Here is a 22,628-nt window from a genome sequence, read left to right on the forward strand (position 1 = left end):
TTGAGACCGGTAAGCTTTACCCTCAATTACAGTCGCACCCGGCGTCCCGGAGCCCACGCAAGTCATTTTTACTTTTAATATTCTGAATGTATCCTGCATACTGTAACCGGGATGATAATAAGGGCGAATTACTCCAAAATACATCACTTATTTTCTCTGGGAATGCGCTGATTTCTTCCTTCATGTTTTGGGGTTTTGCCGTCTACTTCCTGTATGGTTATGAAAAGCTTGATGGGCATAGTGACAGTAACTAAGGGGGGCGGGACTCTGCGAAAGGTCGATTGGCTTTCATTTTAAAACACAATTTTTTTCTCAAACAAGGCCTAAGTTTGACCCTCCTTACCTACCATAGTTTACATATCACGTGATTTTACATGTTGCGTAACATAAACAAAAATGGCGGCCTGTGTCCTGCGGCGTACACCATTTGCCACTGTTAATAAACACAGTGTAGAGCATGTTTTGACGAATTTGAATGTTTGCCTCTCTAACAATGAAAGACCCCAAAGGCTCTGCCTATTCTCTTCACTCTTTGTTCGTTTATCCTGCTTTCAACAGAAACGGCATATGTCTTCAAGGTAAGCTGTTGCTACAGCATAGTCACGCTACATCGGGTACTGACTTGAATGGCCTCAAGATGTCGCTGTGAATTCATCTGTACTCGCTTAGGTTTAGGGAGTCCGAATACTGCAGAGTAATGGCAATGTTGAATGTATAAAAGAAAAAACATAGGAAGGTTACGTGACTGAAATCTCTATATTTTCTGTATTTCTCAGAAAGACTGTTAGATGTGCAGGTCGTCCTCTGCGCTGAGGCGGTTGTAAAGGGGAAAAAAAAGACTGCGGAAAAACCGCTGCACACAACGCTTTCATGTTACGGATTTATGCTGTAATGTTAATTCTGCACTATGGAAATGGTGCATATTCTCACCCAAACAGATATTACTTTCAAGCCGCAGTTATTCAATTAGATTATTCATGGCATGTTTATATAACAGGACATTTCAAAACGGTGATTTTTTATTTTTTTTATTTTGTAAGATAGATGGTAAGTCTAAGGGCCTGCAAGCAGGCGAGAAGAACAGCCCAGTCATTGAGGTAGACCAGGATTATTCCAAATGAAGTTGTTGGTACGTGACGGTGTCAGAGAAAAATAAAGTGGTCTCACAAATTGTTCCCTGTGAAATGCTGCCTTTGTCATCAATCAGTGTCAAATTCCTAATAACTGCCTGTAACAACTAGAACACCAATTTGTTTGTCGTGATATGCCAACAAATTGATGATTAGAAAAAAGTATTGACTGTTAAAAAAAAACTTTTTTGCTATTGCTCAACAATACTCCTCAGAAGGGACCAAGTGCTTAAGCATCTTTGGAGCCACAAAGCCGCTGAAATGTCAATTGATACCATCCCAGCACAAATGCAGCCCAGAATCCCCTTCTCAATGGTGTGAGACAGATTTTTTTATAAACAGAGTGCATACATCAGCAGAACTTCTTCAGACAAAGAAAGAAAAATGGGTGAAGGCTCTCCGGGCACCTGATCATTTTAATGACATTGAGGAAACGCACACATTGTTTGAGCCTTTTCATTTCATTATTCAATACCAGCGTGACTATGACTTATTTTGTGTTGAAATAGAGGATGAAAGACAGCCTAAAGTCTGTGGAAGTTTTGAAGAAAATTACCTTTTAAAAGCTGCATGAAAAATGTGAATGGATAAACTTCTTTCGATTGTCTGAGCTCTTAATATAAAGACTGACACTAGAGAAGGACAAATCGTATTTTATTAATTTTTTAACCTGTTTTTGAAATGTTCATGTAGATTAACATCACAATTTTCTTTCAAATTATACTTTTCTAATCATGGTAAAGAAGTGCCACCATACAAAACGTACTGTGCAATGGACAGGAGATGTTATTATTATTCCAGAATCATCTTTTTACAGTCTTTAGTGTAAATGATACTGTCTTGATCCTGCCCATTAGGATGGTGGTACCAGTTGTTGGGGCTGTGTTGGATTTGAGCTCAACTTCCGACCACAAAATATTCCAGAAGGTTTCAGGTTTTCCTACAGGGCTCCTTTCAAACTCTAGGTGTAACCTAATGTTGGCCTTTCTTAGAAGCGGCTTGTTTCTATGGCTACTCTTCCAAACAAGCCAAATCTGTGCTCAGGCGCTAAAGAGATTTTTATCTTTGGAGAGTTTCTTCCATTTCAACCAACGAGCTCTGTGTGCAACTCTGAGCATTCCTGCACATCTCTCCGGTCACTTCTCTGACAACTTCCACTTTCATATAGTTGCTCATTTTGCTAGGATGGGCTAGCAGTGTGTAGGTTGTTTCTTATCGTTTTGTATTGTTCAACTGATTGTCAAAGGTTAAAAGCTTTGCAAACCTTTTGATAACCTCCAGCTTTTTTGCCTTCTAGAAATTTCACTTCGAAATTTTATGGGCAGTTAGCTGATCTGATGTGCTATTTCATTTGTTGGTTGTTTGTTGCCACAATAATATTTGTTGTACAGTCTTGCAATTAAATAGTACACCGATTCGAAATCAACATTGGTGGACCTTGTTAACATATTTTGGGTGATTTCTCAAGAAAATTGAATATGCCTGGCTCATTTTAGGGCTGAATACTTATCAGTTAAGTTATATTTAAATTGCTGAAGACCTTAATTTATGTTATGCAACCAGTTCTGAGAATAATTTCTTCAGAAGGAAAAAAAATCCCTTTTAAATATATTTTAATTGGACTGTGCAACACCAGCAAACAAGAAATAATCATTAGGGGTGAATACTTTTTGAAACTATTGCCGATGTCCCCCAGGAAATGTCAAACTGATTGTGCATATCATAACTTAATAAAAATCGACACAGTAATGGCAAAGTGTGTATGGAGTCCAACTCTGTCCAATGGATAGTAGTATACATATGAAATTATCATTCGTCATTCACTTAAATGCTTTCAGTATGGAATTGTGTAAGTAACATTTCATTTTGATGAGTTGATGTTGCTCTTTTTTTCATGGCCTAGGCTTGAGAAGAAAGTTCTTGAAACCGTTGGAGTATTTGAAGCACTGAAGCAGCAAGGGAGATATGAAACCGGACAAGTGTGTGATTCTCTAATTAAATTAATACTATGTATGTTTGGCACCCATGAATGGGATCTGATTTGAAACAAACCCTGCCAGTTTTTTCTTTTGGCTCACGCATGTCTTACGGTCTCTCCCAGTTGTTTCTACACAATGTGTTTGGCTACAGAGGGATTGTGCTCTTCCCCTGGCATGCCCGCCTCTATGATCGTGACATTGCTTTGACTACCACAGAAAGGTAAAACACATGTCTGTCTTGAGACCCACAGAATTATATAATCAAAGCTAATGGTCTAGTTTCTATATTCACATTTATTAACTGTCTGTAAACAATACTGCAACATAATGAAAGTTGCCCACTGGCCAGTAGATGAGCATGAATATTTATATCTTGCCTTCTTGTCCCTGTACTATTTGTTGTATTTTCTCATCTCACTCAGTTTTCTTCTACTCTTGTCTTTAGCTCACCAGAGCCCCCAGGTGTGCAAAGTTTTAAAGAGCTGAGCCAAAAAACGCATGCATACTACCAAGTCCTTATAGATGCAAGAGACTGCCCGTACATTGTAAGTATCCGATCCAAATTCTGATGTACTGTGCCATTAAACTGAAATGACAAGATGTTGTCATTACGTACTTACCAGACAAGTCTGTTTTTCTTCTTTTGTCAGTCTCAGAGGGCCCAGACAGAAGCAGTGACGTTTCTGGCCCGTCATGATGACAACAAGGGCTTCTATGCAATACCAGGTCAGAGGAACACTGCAGGGACTAGTTTACAAAGACTTCATAAGAGCCATTGCATTTTTTTTCTCCCCCCTTTTCCTCCTCAATTGTACTTGGCCAATTACCCTATTTTCCAAGCCGTCCCGGTCATTGCTCCACCCCCTCTGTCAATCCGTGGAAGGCTGCATACTACCACATGCCTCCTCCAATTACACGTGGAGTCGCCAGCCACTTCTTTTCACCTGACAGTGAGGAGTTTCACCGGGGGACATGGCACATGTGAGGATCATGCTATTCCCCCCAGTTCCCCCTCTTCCTGAACAGGCACCCCGACCGACCAGAGGAGAGGCTAGTGCAGTGGCCAGGACACACACCCACATCCGGCTTCCCACCCACAGACACAGCCAATCATGTCTGTAGGCACACCCGACCAAGCCGGAGGTAACACAGGGATTCGAACTGGCGATCCCCGTGTTGTTAGACAACGGAATAGACCGCTATGCTACCCAGACACTCCTGAGCCATTGCATTCTTAAGCATAATTTTGTCACTTGTTTTCAACAGAAGTAGAAAGTTGAGTAAAGATGACTGTTCATCTTGATAGGCAGGCGGTGGCTGTAAAGCAGTGATGGCTGGTTATTCATATATTTGAGAAGGAAGAATATGGTGAATTAGGGGTCAAAGGGTATGGCCTACAATATATGCCTGTCTGCTGTAACCTTAAGAAAATGACCTAAGATACAGAGGGGGAGCATAAATGTCACTGGGCTTTATGTATCTGCAGCCTTGAATTTTGAAAAGTTTTGAGCCATGTGGCAAAAACCAGGAGAGCATTATGCTCTTAATGAGTAATGTAATACATGATTCAGCTTGTCTGTGCCCAGTATGTTTGTTTAAAAAATGTCGGCGGTTGGGTTTGTCTCTGAAACCAGGGAGTGGAGATGCATTTCTGACACTTGACAGTTTGTCTTCTTTTTATTTTGCCTGCACACTTGCATCAGACTATCTCAAAATCTCTCCTACTTCACCACCAATCAGGGTGGAGCCAGCAGTACAGCAGGTTGGGGGGGGGGGGGGGTTCAACTTAAAAACGACATCATAACTATGTTTTCTTTTAATGAAAGTTGTTTGGTGAATGGCCAATGTTGAAATTTTATTTATTTTTGTTATTTTGATATACTTTAAGGATTCCCATAGGGAAATTACGCTCTGCATTTAACCCATCCTAGCTGTGTAGCTTGGAGCAGTGGGCAGCCGCTGTGCAGCGCCCGGGGACTAACTCCTGTTCGTCTTGCCATGCCTCGGTCAAGGGCACAGACAGGAGTATTAACCCTAACATGCATGTCTTTTTGATGGTGGGGGAACCCGGAGGACCTGGAGAAAACCCACCGCAGACACGGGGAGAACATGCAAACTCCACACAGAAAGGACCTGGGATCGTCCTCTGTGTCGAGTTTGCATGAAATTATGTTCTGTGTTGATAGGTTTATGTGGTAGAAAGCATGTAGACATCTCTGCAGCTCAAAAAATTGAAGTTAGGGTATAATGGCACTTGTAGCATATTTAACTGTACTTTCTGTCTGTCTGTCTGTCTGTCTGTCTGTCTGTCTGTCTGTCTGTCTGTCTGTCTGTCTGTCTGTCTCGCTCTCTTCCTCCTCCATTTATGTCCAGGTTTGGACTATGTGTGCCATGAAGACATCTTACCATACAGCTCTACTGATTGTGTTCCCATCAAGCATCATCTTTTTGAGCGCTTCCTTCAGTTTAACTCTTCTAATGGTAAAGCAAAGAATAATCAGTAATGGTTTGTTGATCTCGTGGCATATGGTTATTGGCCAGCATATGTAAAATACAAGTGACTTAGGCCTGGCTTAGGTCTTAACCAGTAGCATAAGATGAGAGCATGATTAATCCTCCCTTATTTATACTTGTGTCACCAAGCTTTACCTTTCAAGCTTCCCCCAACTGTGACAGAGCCACCATTTGTCTCAGTCACTACCTCAAAGCAGTCCATACATGAATTAGGCTAAATTGTTAAATGTCAACAAAACCGATGGAAGCCCTTAACACATTCAAACCTAACACTGATTTGATCCCTCTCTTAAAAAAGCTAAATCAAAAATATTTGCCAAATAGCCTTCCACTACCTTCAGTACGTCACCAAACTCCACCATCTCTTTCCGTGGTCAGTGTAGGAAAGCTCATCCTTGTTTTTATCTAGTATGTTCAGATTTTGCACTCAGTTATTGCACCAGCTGCTGGTTTCTCCAAAAAAAAAAAAAGTCCAGAACATACAGATCAACGCTGTACAATGACTGATGGGCACACTCAAGCCTGAACACTTAACTTCACCGGGGCCTTAAATAGAGATGTTCACAATTGTCTCAAGGAAGTCTTAAAAGCCCAAATCACAAGGTCTTTCAACATTATTGGTCAAAAGGGTCTAATGTGCTTTATATTCCTAATTTCAGGTCATTTTCAAACTTGGGTCGATTGCTTGAGTCCAAACCTGAAATTATTTGCCTTAATTGTTGGTTTGTTTTTTCAGCATTGCTGGTTTAGTTTCATGCTATGATTATTCAAGTAAACTGATGTGGTTGCATATTACTGCACGTCATCAAAGTCAGTCACTGCAGCATCCAAAATGCATGGCAAACATGGAAAGCTATGCGGGCTATGCTCTCTTTTTCATGTTTATTTTGTGTTGCTATCAAAATGTGGAGCACAATGAACCTCAGCTCCGCCTTGGTGCACTGCATGCAGCCATGCTTCACTTTAGTCATAGCGGGCTTACACTTGTAACAAATACTTAATTTCCTCTGCAAACCACAACTCTTGCCACTAACTTTGTAGGAAATGGTGTGTGTGTGTGTGTGTGTGTGTGTGTGTGTGTGTGTGTGTGTGTGTGTGTGTGTGTGTGATAGAACAACAAAATATATATAGTTAATAGGATTGTACTTCCTGACATTAGACTGGATTGAGTTTTCTGCCCTCTGTGTTTTATTTTAACTTTCACGGGACAACAAAGATTTTGCTCCCTGAACACTGTTGGGTGTATTTTATGGATTTGGGGCTGCTGATCAGAAAAATCGCCTTACATTTTTCCTATCACATACCAATTTGTAGATATTACCTATTCTTGTGATTTCCTGTCATATTTTAAGTTTACTAGTATATTGCCCACAAAGCAAGCTGTTCTGGTCAGTCCAAGCATGCCTGGGCATGCACTCAGTGTAGATGCAATGCAAATGTTGTCTTAGGCATGCCTGGGCATGCTTAGTCAGGTTCGATACTGGCAGACAGGCTATAAAAGCTGCTCGTATTTACAGATGCTGTTTGGAGGCATGTTGATGCACATGTTCTTCAGGCAATAGCATAGTGAGTATACTTAACAATAAGATTTATTGTCTTCAGGAAGATTTAATACAGCAGAAACGTCTCATCAACGTTGCAACAGCTGCCATACATTCTGTTACATCTAAAGGAGTCGAATCAAGTGCAACTGGACTTGGTATATATCCGTGTCTTCACAGATATATACCATGATATATACCGTGCCTTTCTGACTAGCTTGGTCTAGTCAGAAAGGCATGAACTGAGGAAGCCTCTTGGATGAGAGGCGAAACGTCTTCACGGATATATACCAAGTCCAGTTGCACTTGATTCAACTCCTTTGGATAACCATGACCTGGATGAATGAGAACATTCACAGACATTCTGTTACATCTGTGGCAAGTATACGCTTAAGGCTCAAAGACGCACCATGACTTCACTTATTAAGAAAGCGTATGAGCTCGGCTTCGGATGTAAAATTGGTGACGAAGAGAAACCCTGGGCTCCTCACCTTCATTGTGCAACATGTGCAGTCAACCTGAGAGCTTGGCTCAGAGGTACTTGGAAGTCAATGCCATTTGCAGTCCCAATGATATGGCGAGAATGGAAGGATCACGTGATGGACTGTTACTTCTGTCTGACCAATGTATCTGGCGTCTCTACTAAAAATAAGAAATCTGTTGAATACCCCAATCTGCCTTCAGCCATGAGACCAGTACCACGTAATGACAGTTTGCCAGCACCGAAGCCACAAGAGACATGGAGCCTAGATGGGACAGATGAAGATGCCACAACGCGTGAAGCAGATGTGAAAATTGACTGATCCAGATGTTGAACCCTTTATGTCAGGTTATACTCATCTGATAACACAGCCAGAATTAAATGACCTGGTCAGGGACAGGGATTTGTCAAAAGCTAAAGTAGAACTACTTGATTCAAGATTGCAAGGATGGGGTTTGCTGTCACCAGGTACAAAAATGTCTATCTTTTGGAACCATCAAGAACATTTGACAAACTTCTTTATGCAGGTTGACAACCTCTGTTTCTGCACTTACACTGATGGATTGTTCATGGCTTCGGATTGTGTGCATGACCCACAACAATGGCATCTTTTTATAGATTCATCAAAGTTAAGCCTGAAAGCTGTCCTGTTTCACAATGGCAATGTCCACCCTTCAGTACCCATTGGCTATGCAGTACACATGAAAGAAACCTACCATAACATGGAACTGTTGTTAAACACAAACAGTACAACAATCAGGACTGGAACATCTGTTGTGATATAAAACTGTTGGCACTGCTACTAGGTATGCAGCTTGATTATACAAATTAATGTTGTTTCCCTTTGAATGGGATAGCCATGCTAAAGAGTCACATTACATTAAAATGAACTGGCCACTGCGTAAGCATTTCATTCCAGGGCAGAAACAAAGACATCTCTGCCTCCTCTTCATATAAAATTTGGATTGATGAAAAAATGTTGTGAAAGCAATGAACGAAGAAGGTGATGGATTTTTCTATTTGAGACGGATATTTCCAAGAATTTTTTTTGGATCCCCCCCTTTTCTCTCCAATTGTATCCGGCCAATTACCCCACTCTTCCAAGCCATCTCGGTCGCTGCTCCACCCCCTCTGCTGATCTGGGGAGGGCTGCAGACTACCACATGCCTCTTCCGATACATGTGGAGTTGCCAGCCGCTTCTTTTCACCTGACAATGAGGAGTTTCACCAGGAGGACGTAGCGTGTGGGAGGATCACACTATTTCCCCTGGTTGTGTCACAGCCTCTCGCCCTTGACATCAAAGCGTTCGCCCTTGACACCTGCTGACCCCCCCTGTCAAAGCCTCTCTCCCTTGATTTCAAAGCAATCAGCCTCTCGCCCTTGACATCAAAGCGTTCGCCCCTGACACCAGCTGGCCATCAAAGCAGTCAGCCGCTCTCCCTCGACATAAAAGCGATCACCACCCTTAAAAAGCCTCCACTGTGGTCCAGTCTTCGCTGGAACGTCGCCTTTCATGGACTTCTGCCTGCCTGCCTGCCTACCTGCCACTGAGCCGACTCCTGCTCGACCCCTGAGATCGGTTACTTCAATAAAGACTTGATTCTTCCCTTACCTGGTTGTCCCGTCTGCTTTTGGGTTCTTTCCTGATATGTGACAGTACGTTCCAGCCACTATGGACCCAGCAGACCACTCCACCACAGATCTGGCCACGGTCTGCCAGGCTGTAGCCAACCAGGAATCGGTCCTCGGCCAGCACAGCCAGGTGCTACAGGGGATGGCTGACACCCTCTGTGGGCTCAGCTCAAAGATCTCTGGAATCCAGACCCAACTTAGTGCCTCCGCTAGCCTGGGATCCGCCCCTCCAGCTCCGCCACCCCCAGTGCCATCAACTTCGGCTAAGGAACCATGGGTTGCCCCGCCCGATAAGTATGATGGAGATTTTGGACTTTGTCGCCCTTTTTTGATGCAGTGTGAGATTGTGTTCAACCAGCAGCCCCAGTCATATTCCACGGATGGAGCCAAAGTCGCTTACATCATGGGTCTTCTCCGGGGAAGCGCCCTGGATTGGGCTACAGCGGTGTGGGAAATGCGGGCCTCCACATCCTCATCCTATGCTGAGTTCACCACTGCTTTTCGCCAGGTTTTTGATCATCCCATGCGGGGAAAGGATGCGTCAAAAAGACTGATATCTCTCCGCCAGGGTTCCCGCAGCGTTGTCGACTACTCAGTTGAGTTCCGTACGCTATCAGCGGAGAGCGGATGGAACAACGAGTCCCTCCAGGCCGGGTTTTCCAACGGACTAAGCGAATCCATAAAGGACGAATTGGTTTCCTACCCCGAGCCTGGAGGGTTGGAGGAATTGGTTACCCTGGCCATTCGTGTGGACAACCGTCTCCGGGAGCAGAGGCGAGAGAGGACGCGCTGCTTTCCTGGTCACAACAACTTACCACGGGCCACACCTCCAAACTCTGGGGGCCGAGCTCGCTCAACTGAGGTTGCCGTCCGAGAAAGCCCGAGGCGTGACTCTTCCCCAGCTTCAGAGCCGATGCAACTCGGCCGCTTCCGGCTCAACCCGGAGGAGCGTCAACGCCGCATCACCGAGAACAGCTGCTTGTATTGTGGTCAGCCTGGTCACTTTCTCGCCTCCTGCCCTCACCGTTCCGTCAAACTAGCAGGCTCACGAGGGAGGGGGAGGATCCTCGTGAGCCCAACTGTCTGCCCTCTGTCTCCTCGTCCACATACCCAGTTGCAAGCTACCATCAGTTTTAAAGGTCAGTCCACTAAACTTTTGGCTTTAATTGACTCTGGAGCTGATGAAAGCTTTTTGGATGCAAGTGTTGTGAAGCAGCTAGGTCTTGCCACTGTGAGTCTGGACCAGCCTCTTGAAGCTAATGCCCTGGATGGACGTCTCCTGGCCCGGATAACCTCTAAGACCGAGCCTGTGCGCCTCCTGTTGTCGGGAAACCATCAAGAGGAGTTAAGTTTTTTCGTTATCAATTCTCCCTTTGTTCCCATTATACTTGGTCATCCCTGGCTGGTTAAGCATAGTCCCCATATTGATTGGTCATCGGCCAGAATTTCAAGTTGGAGTCCCGTCTGTCATGCCATATGCCTCCAGTCTGCTTTGCCTCAGGCTGTCCCCTGTCAGGTGTCAAGCTCTGAGACCTCTGACCTGTCACTGGTGCCTCCAGAGCACCATGACCTCCAAGCCGTGTTCAACAAGCAGCAAGCTCTCTCCCTGCCTCCTCATCGCCCCTATGGTTGCGCTATTGACCTGCTGCCGGGCGCTCCCCTCCCCAGCAGCCGCCTATATAGCCTCTCCAAGCCTGAGCGGGAGTCCACGGAGAGATACATCAAGGACTCCTTGGCTGCAGGTCTTATTCGCCCGTCATCATCACCCCTTGGTGCGGGGTTCTTTTTTGTGGCCAAGAAGGACAAGATCCTCCGGCCGTGTATTGACTATAGAGGCCTAAATAACGTCACAGTCAAGAATAAGTACCCTCTGCCCCTCATGACTTCCGCTTTTGATTCTCTCCAGGGAGCCACAGTGTTCACTAAACTAGACCTCCACAATGCTTACCACCTGGTCCGGGTTTGAGACGGAGATGAATGGAAGACTGCCTTCAACACCCCCCTGGGGCATTTTGAATATCTGGTGATGCCGTTTGGTCTCACTAATGCCCCAGCTGTCTTCCAGAGTCTGGTCAATGACATCCTATGTGACATGTTGGATCGTTTCGTTTTTGTTTACCTGGATGATATCCTGATTTTTTCCAGAGACCTGTCAGAGCATGTCATGCACGTCCGCCAAGTCCTTCAACGGCTTCTGGAGAACCGCCTTTTCGTAAAGGCAGAGAAGTGCGAATTCCATGCCCCTTCAGTCACCTTCCTGGGCTACATCGTGGCCGATGGGCAGGTGAGAATGTACCCCGCCAAGGTCAGAGTGGTTCTTGAGTGGCCAAGCCCGACCAGCCGTAAGCAGCTTCAGAGGTTCCTCGGGTTTGCCAACTTCTACAGACGGTTCATCTGCAACTACAGCCGCGTTGCGGCCCCACTAACCGCTCTTACCTCCACCTCCAGACCGTTCCTGTGGACCCCTGTAGCAGAGGCAGCTTTCCAAGCCCTCAAGCACCGCTTCACCACAGCTCCTATCCTCATCCAGCCAGACCCAACCAAGCAGTTCGTTGTAGAAGTGGACGCCTCTGAGATTGGGGTGGGGGCGGTCCTTTCTCAGCGTTCCGGTGAGGATGGCAAGACACACCCCTGTGCCTTCCTGTCTCGCCGCCTCTCCCCAGCTGAAAGGAACTATGATGTGGGGAATCATGAGCTCCTGGCGGTGAAATTGGCACTGGAGGAATGGCGACATTTTCTGGAGGGGTCGGAGCTTCCTTTTATAGTGTGGACTGACCATAAGAACCTGGAATACATCCAGTCAGCAAAGCGACTCACCGCGCGCCAAGCCAGGTGGGCGCTCTTTTTTGGTCGCTTTAATTTTTCCTTGATGTACAGACCTGGCTCCAGGAATGCCAAGCCCGATGCTCTGTCTCGTGTGCATGGGGAGGAGTCTGAGCCCAAGCTCCAACCTGACACCATCATTCCCTCTACCTGTGTGGTTGCGGCTGCGGCTGTCACCTGGAACATTGAAAGGGAGGTCATGGCAGCACAACAGACTCAGCCTGACCCAGGTAACAGTCCCCCGGGGCGCTTGTTTGTTCCAGACACTGTTAAATCTAGCGTGTTGCAGTGGGCTCACTCTTCCAAACTTACCTGCCATCCTGGGGTAACCCGTACCCTAGCCTTCCTCCGCATGCGGTTCTGGTTGCCTTCCATGACGGAGGATACTGGGTCTTTTGTTTCTGCCTGTCCTGTTTGTGCCCAGAATAAGCCCTCCACTCGGGCCAGTTCCGGTCTGCTGCGCCCCCTGCCTGTTCCACACCGTCCCTGGTCGCATCTGTCCTTGGATTTCGTCTCTGGTCTGCCTGCCTCCGATGGTAACACGGTTGTACTGATTTGTAAATTTGTTCACTTTTTGCCCTTGTCTAGACTGCCTTCAGCCCGAGAGACTGCGGATCTGCTGGTCAGGGAGGTTTTCCGGGTCCACGGTCTCCCCCGTGATATCGTGTCTGACCGTGGCCCCCAGTTCACTTCTGCTGTCTGGAAGGCTTTCTGCTCTGCCATCGGTGCCACCGTCAGCCTGTCATCGGGGTTCCATCCTCAGACCAACGGCCAGGCCGAGAGGGCCAACCAGGCATTGGAGACGGTTCTCCGCTGTCTGGTGTCTGCCAACCCATCGTCTTGGTCCTCGCAACTTCCCTGGGTAACACCCTGCCATCGTCTGCTACTGGGTTTTCCCCTTTTCAATGCCTTTACGGCTATCAGCCTCCCCTTTTTCCTTCGCAAGAGGTAGACATTCCAGTTCCGTCTGTCCAGGCCCATTTCCGTCGGTGCTGTCGGACCTGGCGGCGAGCCCGTGCCGCACTGCTCAGGACCTCCGGCCGTTACCAGCGCTTGGCGGCTCGTCATCGCACCCCTGCTCCGGACTACTCCCCCGGTGACCAGGTATGGCTCTCTACCAAGGATCTACCCTTGAAATCGGACGCTAAGAAACTGTCCCCCAGGTATATTGGTCCCTTTCCCATTGTCAAAGTCATTAACCCCTCGGTGGTCCGTCTGAAGCTGCCCTGCACTCTCCGAGTTCACCCTTCCTTCTATGTGTCCTGCCTCAAACCTGTCTCTACCAGCCCTCTAGTTCCTCCGGCCCCCCCGCCCCCACCTCCTCGTATGATCAGCAATCATCCGGCTTACACCGTTCGTCGTCTCCTGGACTCTCGGTGCCGCGGTAGTGGTCTGCAGTATCTCGTGGACTGGGAGAGATATGGAGAGGTGTTGGGACCTCATCCGGGACTTCCACAGGACGCACCCTGATGGGTCTGGTAGGTTGCCCGGTGGCGCCCCTCGGAGGGGGGGTACTGTCACAGCCTCTCGCCCTTGACATCAAAGCATTCGCCCTTGACACCTGCTGACCCCCCCTGTCAAAGCCTCTCTCCCTTGACTTCAAAGCAATCAGCCTCTCGCCCTTGACATCAAAGCATTCGCCCCTGACACCAGCTGGCCATCAAAGCAGTCAGCCGCTCTCCCTCGACATCAAAGCGATCATCACCCTTAAAAAGCCTCCACTGTGGTCCAGTCTTCGCTGGAACATCGCCTTTCATGGACTTCTGCCTGCCTGCCTGCCTACCTGCCACTGAGCCGACTCCTGCTCTACCCCTGAGATCGGTTACTTCAATAAAGACTTGATTCTTCCCTTACCTGGTTATCCCGTCTGCTTTTGGGTTCTCTCCTGATACGTGACAGGTTGCTCCTCCCCCCTGAACAGGCACCCCGACCGACCAGAGGAGGCACTAGTGCAGCAACCAGGACACATATCCACATCCAGCTTCCCACCTGCAGACACGGCCAATTGTGTCTGTAGGGATGCCCGACCAAGCCGGAGGTAACACGGGGATTTGAACCAGCAATCCCCATGTTGATAGGCAATGGAATAGACCACCACACCACCCGGATGACCTCGACTGGTGCCAAGATTAAGGAAGGCATTTTTGTTGGTTCACAAATCAGACAGGTCATCAATGACGGGGAGTTAGAAGATCTACTAGTGGGGCCAGAGAAAATAGCATGGAAGGCATTTAAGGATGTTGTTGAGAATTTTCTTGGCAACTGCAGAGCACTAAACCACATTGAACTGCTTGACAACATGCTTTAAAGCATACAAAACCAGGAAGTGCAACATGTTATTGAAAATTAATTTTCAGCATTCACAATTGGACTTTTCTCTGCTAATCTTGGTGCAGTCAGTGAGGAACACGATGAAAGGTTTCACCAGGACATTGTGACCATGGAAAAGAGGCATTAGGGCAACTGGAATCCATTAATGCTGGCCGACTATTGTTGGATACTGACATGACAGGCACCAGATACTGAGTTCAAATGAAAATCAGCTGCAAAACATTTTAAGCTCAGTTGAACTGACACAATGTGTCAGCATCATTATAGAATTGACCTTTCGCAAAGTACCGCCCCAGAACGGTGCTTGCCCAATCCTACCTTAGCAACGGTCCGTCAAGCTTTCAAACACACAACAAAATGCTGAAACAGTGTGCCTATGCGATCTGCAAATTGGATACTAGATATCTGAAAAGTTTGGAGGGGGTGTAATCTTCTTTCCCTTCCCGAAACCCAGAATGCAAGAAGCGCAATGTCGGCAATTGATTTAGCAGTATAGCAGACCCCATGGCCAGCTTAATCCATCCAAAATCAGCAAAAATACCTGTCTGCTCCAAGCTAAGCTTGCTGCTAGCTATTATTGATAGCTAATACAGCTAACGTATTATTACTGTTACTTTTACCCACACAATGCCCTGATTTCTTCCTTCATGTTTTGGTGTTTTCCGGCTACTTCCTGGATAGTTCTGAAATGCTTGACGGGCATAGCAACAGTAACTAAGGTGGGCGGGACTTTGCGAAAGGTCAATTAAACATGTAAAATTCAATAAAAGTTATTTTAATGTTTCTCCAAATTTCTACATCATACAGCAAATCTGAAATTATTTTTGTGTTCAGCTTGACATTGTCTATCATAATCTGTAATTGTTTTTCAGGAAGCAAAACGTTAACTCAGTTTTGTCAGTTTTGTTATTTTATTGTGATCAATCCCCACTGACACCATTGGCCGTGTCTGCAGGTGGGAAGCCGGATGTGGGTATGTGTCCTGGTCGCTGCACTAGCGCCTCCTCTGGTCGGTCGGGGTGCCTGTTCAGGGAGGAGGGGGAACTGGGGGGAATAGCGTTATCCTCCCACGCGCTACATCCCCCTGGTGAAACTCCTCACTGTCAGGTGAAAAAAGCGGCTTGCGACTCCATATGTATTGGAGGAAGCATGTGGTAGTCTGCAGCCCTCCCCAGATCGGCAGAGGGGGTGGAGCAATGACCAGGACAGCTCGGAAGAGTGGGGTAATTGGCCAAATAAAATTGGGGAGAAAAAAAGGGGGGGATCCAAAATAAAAAAGAATAAATAAATAAAATGATAGTTCACCACAGAAAGACGTCGAACATGTCATGCACAAACATGCACAAATAGTCTCAATAGGCAATGTCCTTCCTTCCCTCCTTGCCGTTTAGTGCCCCCCTTCATCCCCACGGATGTACTACAGGCTTGGCAGAAGACGACCAACCAATGGCTGGAGTTGTCAGATGTCCACCGCGAAACCACCGAAAAAATCCGAGTCACTGTTATCCCTTTCTATATGGGCATGAGGGTAATAATAATAATAATAATAATAATAATTACATTTGTATAGTGCTTTTCTACACCGTCGCAAAAAAATACAATAATTTTTATATGTTTGTTATTCACTGTTTGTATTGTGTTGTTTAGAACTTAAAAACAGTTTTACTTCTTTTCCCCCGCTAACAGGAGCAGGATACTCAGATTCACTGGGTAAGCAGAAGTTGATTTTATTATACTATAATGTGGCGCTACCGTACTTGTGGTTTCATAGTGAACATAGGATTTTAAAGATGTCTTACAGTATGAAAATAAACTAACATTTTTACAAAATTTTTAATGAACTTTTTTGGTGGGGGGGGCAGTCCTTTAATTTCAGCTTTCAGTGTCGACAATGCAGAGGATGTGGACCATAAAAGCATTAACAGTTGTTAATGCTTTTATACTCAGAACTTATGTAATATACTATGCTTGCAAAAGTAACCTTCACAAGGATATTCTAACAAGGATTATTTATTTCCAATGGAGAATATCTACTTTGGGAATAAAGCTCCTCACATCTTGTCGAATGTGTGCTGTGTCCTGCCCAGTGGCGGTACAGTATCCGCCTGGAGAACATGGGGGATGAAGTGGTCCGGCTGAGAGAGAGACACTGGAGGATCTTCAGCATATCTGGCACCTTAGAAACCGTCCGCGGCCGGGGAGTGGTGGGACAAGTAAGTCATTCACAATGACTTTTAAAAAAAGATTTTATTTATGAATTTGTGTGCCTGTTTTCTCATTTTGATGTAGAAATTCTACATGCTTGTAGGTTTAACTACCATCTGCTCCAGATTTCATGGATCTGTTTTCTTGCTATTTGGCTCAGTTATGTATAAATGTGTTCATTCTTCTATTCCAAGGACAGCATTTTATTACCAAATCGGTCATCAAGCAGTGTTTTGTCTTTTTCATTTGAAAATTATAAGAAATGTCCAAAACTTTTTTTGAATTTAAATGAAAATTTACCAGCTAATTATTCCACCACTTCGTCACAAATGCAATGAATCTTAGCATCCGCTAAAAGCTGGCATGGGCATTGAGCCAGTATTCATGGAAGTGCCATGTAACTGTAAAGCACTTGCTCATTTGTGAGAAATGTGTTAATGTTCAAGCCCGTTTTAAATGTTACCCTGCTTTGTGTGTGTGTGTGTGTGTGTGTGTGTGTGTGTGTGTGTGTGTGTGTGTGTGTAAAACAGGAGCCAGTGCTGACCAAAGAACAGCCTGCGTTCCAGTATAGCAGTCACGTTTCACTGCAAGCGCCCAGTGGACACATGTGGTAAGGCCTGCCTAGTGTTATTCACAAACACATTAATCTACAAATCCCAGCGTCTGTTCACCAAACAATTGAACTGTTGGAGATCAGAGTGAAAGGTTGAACCCTGATTGACCAGGACCCAGGATAACCTCAATATGGACCTCCTGCTTGCTGTGTTAGGGAGCTGTTTTTTTTTTTTACTGGTTTTAATAGTTTTTGTGGGAATATGTTAACACAAAATTTGGTGTAGTCTGATATGCAATTTGAAAGCCCGTCAATGTCCTCATCATTTGTTCCAACTAAGAGTTTGCAGAATATGATTTCAAATTGATTTCATGGAGCCTCCCTGGATTCCACTGATCATTCTCTCACAGTGTTGATTGTTATAGGCTGCTACTCAAGAATGGGCCTGGTACATCCTGTATTCAGGTATGGGCCCATTGTCATTTGTTGTGTTCAAATCACTTTCGTTGTAGTTAAATGTTTCCTTCAATCGTATGTTAAACACAGTTGAGTGTGAAGTCAGTGTGCTAATAGCATAATAATAATAGCTAATAGCACTTGACACAACAGTTGATTTTATGTATGATTTGGTTATCAGGACCAAGTCATAAATTTTTGGGCAGCACGATTGTGCAGTGGTTAGCGCAGTCATCTCACAGCAAGAAGGTCCTTGGTTCGAGCTCTGCGGTAGTCCAACCTTGGGGCTCGTCCTCTGTGCGGAGTTTGCATGTTCTCCTTTTGTCTGCGTGGGTTTCCACCAGGTGCTCCAGTTTCCTCTCACGGTCCAAAGACATAAAGGTCAGGTGAATCGGCCGTACGAAATTGTCCCTAGGTGTGAATGTGTGCGTGTTGGCCCTGTGATGGCCTGGCGGCCTGTCCAGGGTGTCTCCTCGCCTGCTGCCCAATGACTGCTGAGATGGGCTCCAGCATCCCCGCGACCCTGAGAGCAGGATAAGTAGTTTGGATAATGGATGGATGGATGGTCATCAGGACAAGACCATGTGCTTATCCTACAAAACAAGAAATGATTTACTATAGCCCAAGAATTATTGTAAGCAGTTGCTAAACACTTGATGCAATAACTAAAAATTGAAGCCCAAAACATTTCAGAAACTTGACCAGTCAATTTGCCATTTCCTAACACGGCATAAGCATATGTAATGCTTTGTTTGTATTTATAACAGCTTAGCATGCTAGTAAATTTAAAAAGGCATGTGGCTTCAAGTTTGGCAGTTAAACATAGTTTATCAAGAGAACAAGTGTCATTCTGAGTTCCTGGGTCCACCATGGCCAACTTTTCAGTCAAAACAAAGCATTAAAATGTGCATTTGCAGTTGAAAGTTTGCATATTTTATGACATATTACCTCCACTATCATTGGGATGGTGGTAACTCTGTCATGCATATTTTTCCTTTTGGTGCATTCTTTAGAAATATCAAACACTATGAGGTCAGGGTGTCCGGGTGGCGTAGCAGTCTATTCCGTTGCCTACCAACACGGGGACTGCCGGTTCAAATCCCCATGTTACCTCCAGCTTGGTCGGGCGTCCCTACAGACACAATTGGCCGTGTCTGTGGGTGGGAAGCCGGATGTGGATGTGTCATGGTCGCTGCAGTAGCGCCTCCTCTGGTCAGTCGGGGCGCCTGTTGGGGGGGGGGGGCTGGAGGGAATAGCGGGATCCTCCCACACGCTATGTCCCCCTGGCGAAATGCCTCACCGTCAGGTGAAAAGAAGCGGCTGGCAACTCCACATGTATTGGAGGAAGCATGTGGTAGTCTGCAGCCCTCCCGGATCGGCGGGCCTTCCATCACTGAGTGGTAAAGGTTTTCTGACATCCAAAATGTTAGACCGCGAGCAACTGGTGCAGAAAGCAAAGCTCTCCGAACAGGCAGAGAGAGATGAAATTGTTTACTGAGCTGAACAAGGCACTGTCCAGAGAGGAGAGGAATCTGCTTTCAGTGGCCTACAAGAACAGAGAGGCGCTTATCCTGGTGCTTGATTACCAGCATTAAGCAGAAAACATCGGCGGACAGCAACAAGAAGAAGATCGGGATGGTGCGGACCAACCGGGAAGAGATCGAGAAGGAGCTGGAGGCCCTTTGCCAGGACGTTCTCAATCTCGACAACTTCCTGATCAGGAACTGCAACGAGGGGCCGCTCTGATGGCCAAGCGGAATAAACCGCTGTTCTTGCAATCCGCTCGTCATGTGGCTGGGAGGTTCGTATCCCAGACTCGCCATAACCGGTCATGGCCAGAGCGTCCATGGAGTAAAGCATTCATTAGGCCACCTTTACCCGAGGGATAGTGAGTGTATATCGGTGTAGTGTTCGGGGACTCGTCGTGCTCCAGCGACCCCTCTGGCCCATCCGGGCGCCAGCAGCCAAGCAACTGAAAGAATTCTCCATACGTCTCCTACGCGGCCCGAAGGTAATACAGTCCATGCGAGGCTTCAGCATGTAAAATAGTGAGGGCAGCCGACACGAGTTTGAAGGAAGCTGGTGTTACGACCATCTCCTTCCTGTGGAAACGTGAGCCAGGGGAGTTATTCGACAAGTGTTCCGGCCATATGCCATTGGGTTAATCGGGTGGGAAAAGGGGAAAAAACTAGAAATACATTTATAATAAAAAAAAGAACCGCAACGAGACGCAGCACGAGAGCCAAGGTGTTCTGCCTGAAGATGCAGGGCGACTACTACCGTTACCTGACCAAGGTGGCCACGGGGGAGAAGAAGGCCACTGTTGTGGAGTCCTCCGAAAAGTCATACAGCGAGGCCCATGAGGTCAGCAAGGAGCACATGCAGCCCACCCACCCGGGCCTGGCTCTCAACTACTCCGTCTTTTACTATGAGATGAAGAACGCCCCCAAGCAAGCCTGCCACCCGGCCAAGACCGCCGTCAACGATGCCATCGCCGAGCGTGACACCCTCAAAGATGACATCTCTCCTGTGTGTGTGTGTGTGTGTGTGTGTGTGTGTGTGTGTGTGTGTGTGTGTGTGTGTGTGTGTGTGTGTGTGTGTGTGTGATTTAATTGTAAAGTTCTTTGTGTGGCTGTTGCAGCTAGAAAAGTGCTATATAAAATGCAACTTGATTGATTGATTGATTGATTGATTGATCGATTGATTGATCGATCGATTGATTGATTGATTGATTGATTGATTGATTGATTGATTGATTGATTGATTGATTGATTGATTGATTGATTGATTGATTGATTGATTGATTGGCAGAGGGGGTGGAGCAGCAACCAGGACGGCTTGGAAGAATGGGGTAATTGGCCGGATACAATTGGGGAGAAAAAGGGGGAAAATTTTGAAAGAAAATTTAGGGAAAAAAAAACACTATAAGGTCATCATCTGTCAAGTGTCCCTATTAACCTGCACAAAGCTGAACATATTAAAACTTAAGAGGGAAGGGTCTTCATATGTTTCCGTGTAGAGTGCAAAATAACAAGAAGGGCATTTCGTAGTGTGCTTTTTAAGTGTACTATTTTTGTCTTTTTTTAAATATTTTCAGGGGAACATTTACCTTTCAGCGTGCCAGTGGTGCCATGTTTGAAGTGGTCATTCCCTCTTTCTCCCTGGACAGCCATGGACACAGAGATAGCCCCTACTCCTTTCTCTGCTGAGATAGGCACTGCTTTGACAAGATGGACACATCAACAACAAGTACTGGACTGGCTACAATATGGGGCTCCTTTCCCAAATGGGTCCCACCTCAAATCCCTTATGAGTTGAGTCTATCTGAGGATAATCTTTCCTTTTTTATTTCCCTCCATTGACTCTCAATCTCTCTGTGGCTTCTAAAATGAGCACACTGTTGTACACGAGCTCAGTGAACATATATGTGAGCTGCATTTTAGTAGCTCTTCAATGTCCTTCATATGGATGCTGTTATTGGTGCTTGGCATCAAACTTTTAAACATGGGGAAAACAACTCAACTCACATTAACTCTGAATAAGCAGGTTGTTGATGATTTTTTGTTTGTTTGTTTGTTTGTTTGTTTGTTTTTGTGGTGTGGTCCTTCTGTAGATTTCCACATTCATGGTCCTTTGACATCCTTTGCTTTTACAATGGCCTAACAGGTATTCGGTTGCATTTTCATTTGAATCTCTCCAACCTGCTGATGCATGGCTTTCAACTATTTTGCAAAAGTACATTTTCATCATAGGGAGATGTTAAACACCCAAACTTTGACTTGTGAATCGACTTTCCAGACTAAGAATTGACTGTTTTTCTCAACTTGAATGCAAATTTTGATGGCACAAAATTTGTCATCATTGTTGACATTGATGTTGACTTTTAGCAAACATGAGGATTTAGTGGTTAGCACTGTTGCCTCAGGACAAGAGGGTCCTGGGTTCTATCCCAACTAGCTGCTAATTCATCTAGAGCCCCTAAATTGTCCAGAGGTGCAAACAGTGCGAGTGATTGTGTGTGTAGGCCCTACGATAGACTGACAACCTGTCCAAGGTGTCCCCTTTATCTTCCCCCCAATGCCTGCTGGAATATGCTCCAGCCCCCCATGACCCTGGATTGGATTAAGTGGGTAGAGATGATGGATAGATGGCGGTGTGGGTTGTCTACCCAGAGAGTTTAGTTAGCTAACTGCTATGTGTCTTCCCCTACTTGGGGTGCACAGTATATTGGTCAGCTTGTTGGTGGTATTGGCTAGTAATTGCTTAAAAATGTGTTACTGGTATCAGCACTGATCATCAAAATTATGCCTGATATTTTGTACCAATATGATGACGCATTAATTATGAGCCAACAGCGATGACAGGCTTTAATGGAAAGATGGGTCACACCACACCCTACAAATAAATGTTTACCGTGTAGGCTATTTCTATTTCAGTATGACAATAACTATTGTATTGTGAATAGATAAAGTTAATATCTAACTATGTGCGTTTCTAAAAAAAACTTTATAATTGAAGGGAGCAGATTTCCCAGATTTTAATATTTTCAAAAAATTGTTTTCACTTCAGTCACTTCAGTTCTGATAATCAGCAACTTAAGGGGGAGCTTTCAAGGATTGACCTGTTGCGGAACAAATGCAAGAACAAAGGTGTTTGAAAATGTTGCAACAGGATAAATGTTACATTTTTCCTCCATGTAAATTGAAATAATATGTGCTCATCACCATCAGTCAATGCAGATACTTGGAAGCAATGTAAAAATTAATCTGGTTAGGTACTGATAAAGCAGTACTATTTTCTTTAACACCTGCATCTGCACCAGTCATCACATTTACAGTATACTCCACTTGTGAAAACTGAAGACATAGTGATATTGGAACAAAATTTTAAATATCGGCACATCAATATGCATTTTGCCGTCTTGTATTTTTGGGGATTTAACATTTTATCAGTATATCACGCCAAGATCATGTTTAATAAAA

The 22,628-nt window shown here is 45.4% G+C and overlaps 1 protein-coding gene and 1 pseudogene across 1 annotated transcript; both read left to right on the top strand.

The window, feature by feature from the left end:
- Positions 1 to 567: 567 nt before the first annotated feature.
- On the top strand, positions 568 to 20,855 carry LOC130116316 (polymerase delta-interacting protein 2-like). Its single transcript, XM_056284235.1, has 11 exons — positions 568 to 578; positions 3,034 to 3,109; positions 3,232 to 3,329; positions 3,555 to 3,654; positions 3,760 to 3,835; positions 5,483 to 5,590; positions 15,824 to 15,960; positions 16,119 to 16,142; positions 16,520 to 16,645; positions 17,168 to 17,247; positions 20,744 to 20,855. The coding sequence occupies exons 1-11, from the start codon at positions 568 to 570 to the stop codon at positions 20,853 to 20,855; spliced, it is 948 nt and encodes a 315-aa protein (XP_056140210.1).
- LOC130117022 (14-3-3 protein gamma-B-like) lies at positions 19,070 to 20,291 on the top strand (annotated as a pseudogene).
- Positions 20,856 to 22,628: the final 1,773 nt, after the last annotated feature.

Source organism: Lampris incognitus, chromosome 8 (assembly GCF_029633865.1).
Source record: "Lampris incognitus isolate fLamInc1 chromosome 8, fLamInc1.hap2, whole genome shotgun sequence".
Lineage (NCBI taxonomy): Eukaryota > Metazoa > Chordata > Actinopteri > Lampriformes > Lampridae > Lampris > Lampris incognitus.

Coding starts and splice junctions, on each gene's coding strand:
- LOC130116316 (XM_056284235.1), top strand. Junction 3,655..3,759: donor CAAGAGACTGCCCGTACATT/GTAAGTATCCGA, acceptor TTCTTTTGTCAG/TCTCAGAGGGCCCAGACAGA. Junction 16,646..17,167: donor GCCGGGGAGTGGTGGGACAA/GTAAGTCATTCA, acceptor TGTGTAAAACAG/GAGCCAGTGCTGACCAAAGA.